The sequence below is a fragment of the Poecilia reticulata genome, linkage group LG3, assembly GCF_000633615.1.
Source record: "Poecilia reticulata strain Guanapo linkage group LG3, Guppy_female_1.0+MT, whole genome shotgun sequence".
In the NCBI taxonomy this organism is placed as follows: Eukaryota; Metazoa; Chordata; class Actinopteri; order Cyprinodontiformes; family Poeciliidae; genus Poecilia; species Poecilia reticulata.
The window spans coordinates 27,776,098-27,778,039 of NC_024333.1; the positions used below are offsets into that span (position 1 = coordinate 27,776,098).

Below are 1,942 nucleotides of genomic sequence, written 5' to 3' on the forward strand. Positions count from 1 at the left end.
GCTGGATCGCCATACGTGTGGCGGCGTTGAGGCGGCTGAACGGTGAATACGGTTTAGTTATTTCCTCGTCGTATCTCCTGATCTCCCTCCACAGGGAACGACGGTCTGCTGGGTCCATGATGTGATGCGTTTCTCACCGGTACTGGTCGGGTCCTTCTGTCATGAGGGGTGGTTGATTGCGGTGAGGAGATGACGCTTAGGCCCAGATTATGATGAAAAATGATGAATTTAATGACAAAAATCTCACAACAAGGAACAGCGGGGAAACAGCCCGAGGAAAACTGGCAACACGGAGACAGGTGACATCAATAGACAAGGACCCGACGAAGAACACAGACAACAGGTGAGACTAAATACACACGGGGCAATCACGGGAACGAGACACACCTGGGAGACAATCAACGGGGAAAGACGCAGAGACAGGACTAACAGGGAACAGGATCACACAGAAACTCAAAAATAAACACATAGAAACACGGATCGTGACAGAAACATCAGAGAGTAAATGATCAGACATAATTTTAATTTGACATATTATATGAGGGCAGCATTGAACTTAGTTGTTTTGAAGTTAAAGTAAAAAGTTTCTTTAAATTAAAGATTTGCAACTTCTAAGTTAATTCAACACAAAAAGCAAGTAATCTTCAATAAACCTAAAGAATTAAGTCAGATTMAAGTAAAAAAGTTTGCAACATGAACTACAGACCAAATAAACTTTTTAAAGTGTTGTAGTGAGTTTAGCTTCATCTGCATATATCTTAAGAGAAAAAAGTTAGTGAAAAAAAGAAAGTTTTGAAGAAAAAATGTTGTAATTTAGCATTTCTTGTCAATTGAATGACCATCTTTATGTCCTAGATGACAAGCTCACYTCAAGTGGCAGAAAGTGCTTCAGCTGTGTAGGAGAAAACTGCATGAAAACTCTTGACTGTGTAGGGGATGAAAACTACTGCATCAAAGTAACAGGTCAGAGACCAACATATTTACATGCTCCATATTTCTCCTCAGAAGAATGTTAAGATCAGATATAAATGTGTTGCTGACATCATAACTTAATTTTCACAGGAAATATAGATGGAGCAAGTCTGACGATGAAGGGATGTGCCTCTGAGTTGACATGCTCAGATAGGACAGCTTCACTGGTGACTCAGTTCACTGGAGCAAAKTTTAGCTGCTGCCAGGGCGACTACTGCAACAGTGCCAGCAGTGCCAGTCCYGCCCTGCTCGTGTTGGTGCCTCTGCTGCTTTCTAACTTATTTTCTTAGCTCATAGAAAATACTGYCATGTTTTCTTTTTAATCACAATTCATTTGATAAATCTGTTCTTTTTATTTGATTCTATAAAAATGTTGTTAGTTAAGCAACATTTTGGATTTAASATCCAATATACTTTGTTGTTTGTTTTTGTTTTTCATTTAKATTTTTTTTTTCAAAGAGAAACCGATTCTTGCACTCTCCATTTTCATACTTTTTAACTCGGCAGCACAGATCAAAAACTTTTACATTTACTGGTACCTTTGGCAGAATTTGCTTCAATGTAATCTTTCACAAAAGATATATTAATGAAAGCAAAAKCTTACAGCACCTGGTATTCCCAGGCGGTCTCTGACACAGACCATTTATCTGGCCTCAACAAGCGAGAGCTGTGCATTTTGTTTCTATGTCATTTTTCATTGTCACCAGCATTTTTTCATCACTATAGCTAACATTACGCTGCTGTCAGTCTCGACGTCTCTTCCACTAAGTTTACAAACCTCATATAGGAATTCCCTCTGTGAAAACAACTAACTAGACGACAATTGTTCACTGAAACGTTTGAGAAAACCGTCTTCAAAAATTCAAAGCTGGGAATGCCAGGTGTTGTAAGCTTTTGTTACCACCAGGGGGCACTAACGACCTGCATTTTCACACTTTAACTCGACAGGGGCAAAAACTTGTACATTTAT

General features: G+C 39.2%; 1 protein-coding gene across 1 annotated transcript in view; it reads left to right on the forward strand.

Moving 5' to 3' along the window:
* LOC103462795 (phospholipase A2 inhibitor and Ly6/PLAUR domain-containing protein) overlaps positions 1–1,351 on the forward strand; it is a 9,521-nt gene extending 8,170 nt beyond the window's left edge. Inside the window, exons 4-5 of the mRNA XM_008405791.2 lie at positions 856–963; positions 1,063–1,351. Of these exons, the coding sequence (XP_008404013.1) occupies positions 856–963; positions 1,063–1,262 (308 nt within the window). The 3' untranslated portion in view covers positions 1,263–1,351. The remainder of the gene's footprint in view (positions 1–855; positions 964–1,062) is intronic.
* Positions 1,352–1,942: the final 591 nt, after the last annotated feature.